The 1,681-nt window shown below is 42.0% G+C and overlaps 1 protein-coding gene across 1 annotated transcript in view; it reads right to left on the bottom strand.

The window, feature by feature from the left end:
* Positions 1-1,681, bottom strand: part of Vps41 (VPS41, HOPS complex subunit) — a 183,426-nt gene that overhangs the window by 79,707 nt on the left and 102,038 nt on the right. Inside the window, exon 8 of the mRNA XM_023713367.1 lies at positions 838-957. Coding sequence (XP_023569135.1) covers positions 838-957 — 120 coding nt within the window. The remainder of the gene's footprint in view (positions 1-837; positions 958-1,681) is intronic.

Genomic DNA, 1,681 nt, shown 5'->3' with positions numbered 1-1,681 from the left:
TTTTAAAAATGAGGGACCGAGGAGATGGCTCAGTAGAATAAGCGCTTGCCTAGCAAGCCCAAGTGTCTCAGTTCAATCCCTGGTTCCACCAAAAAAGAAAAAATAAATAAATAAATAAATAAAAATGAATGAAACAGGGTGTGGTAGTTGGAGACTGTAATCCTGGCACTCTGGGAGGTTGAGGCAGGAGAATCATAAATTCTATCCCAGTCTAGGCACTGCAGTGAGACCCTGTATCAAACCACAAACTAAAAAGGTCTGGGGACATATCTCAGTACAAAGGTTCAATCCCAGTGTGGAAAGGAAAAAAGAAAAGAAAGAAAAGTCTATTTAACCATAACTTGAAATGTTCAAAGGATATGCTAGATATGAACAACTGCCCCAATTTTTACAGAGTAAACTTTAAGTGTGGTACAGAAATTCATGATCTGCTTCCTTAAGGCCGGCCTGGACTTTTGCCCTGGATTACACTGGGAGTAAAGATAAATTAGCAACACCCTGCATTCATTTCGCATCAACTGCTAGCAGTCCTGGGCCCTCAAGACCTCATTCTCAGAGCAGCCCTTCAATGGCTAAGCCGGCTGCTCGTTCTCTCGGCTCCTCTCCATGCCCAGGTTTCTTACCCTACAGTAGAGTCCACATTATGCTGGGGATTACTATCTTATGAAAGCCTGAAGCAATCTATTTCTTTAACCTTACAAGATGATACCAACTGTCATCTGCAGTTTTTAGAAACGCCCACCAGTGTGGCACCTTCTCCTCTCTACATTGCCCTTTGAGTCTCATCCACTCTTCTGTGACCAATCAAGTGTTCAGAAGACAGAGGTGGGCTGTTACCATGTTGTTGGCCCAGGCGATCAGATGGCCCCTCCACTTCACGCTGCGGATGTTCCCTTCCCCTTCGTGCAGGACAGAAGACTTCCACCTGTTCATCCAGGATCGCTCGAACAGCAGGAGCTGGGGACAACAGCGGCAACACAGATTTTCAAAAAAAAAAAAGCACCATGCACTGGAGTCCCTGATTGCTATTTCTGCCTGTCAATGGGGTCATAACATTTTTATTGTACATTTAGAATAGATGATCTATAGTTTGGAAAGAACTTCTGGCATATTTTACCCTGCTCAGCAAATGGCAAGGATTTGGATACTGAAGTTATGACACAGCCACACCACTAGATGGCACCAAAACACCAAAAGTCACAGGAGTTCATCCAATCCAGCATTGTGGAGTTCTTCAAATGACTGCCTAGGAACTAATTTATTTCATAAACTGGGATATCAAAGCCTCCTAAGCTTTTCACTAAAACAAAGACATCAGTTATGGGCTAAGCCACAGTAGTTGGAATCAGTCTATGTTTTTCATTTAATCCAAGAAAAAAAAATGATTTGACAAAGCAGTAATTCATGTCACAGAATAAAGGAAATTAGTTTTCAAAACTTCCTAGCAGCTACTATTTTCATTTAAAAGAAAGATACTACAACTGCAAAGCTAGTGGAAAAACTTTAAAGTAACATACATCTGGTCACATGCTTCTACTAGTGCAGAGGTCACCATTCTAGAAATTTATGCATCATTATGGGTATAAGAAAATATTTAAGGGGCCGGGGAGATGGCTCAGTGAAATAAGTGCTTCCCTGGCAAGCACAAAGGCCTGAGTTCAATCCCTGGTTCTGGGAAAAA

Source organism: Octodon degus, unplaced genomic scaffold (assembly GCF_000260255.1).
Source record: "Octodon degus isolate 3935 unplaced genomic scaffold, OctDeg1.0 scaffold00031, whole genome shotgun sequence".
NCBI lineage: Eukaryota > Metazoa > Chordata > Mammalia > Rodentia > Octodontidae > Octodon > Octodon degus.
The sequence above is the reverse complement of the archived record's forward strand: the minus strand, read 5'-3'. Positions and strand labels throughout refer to the sequence as shown.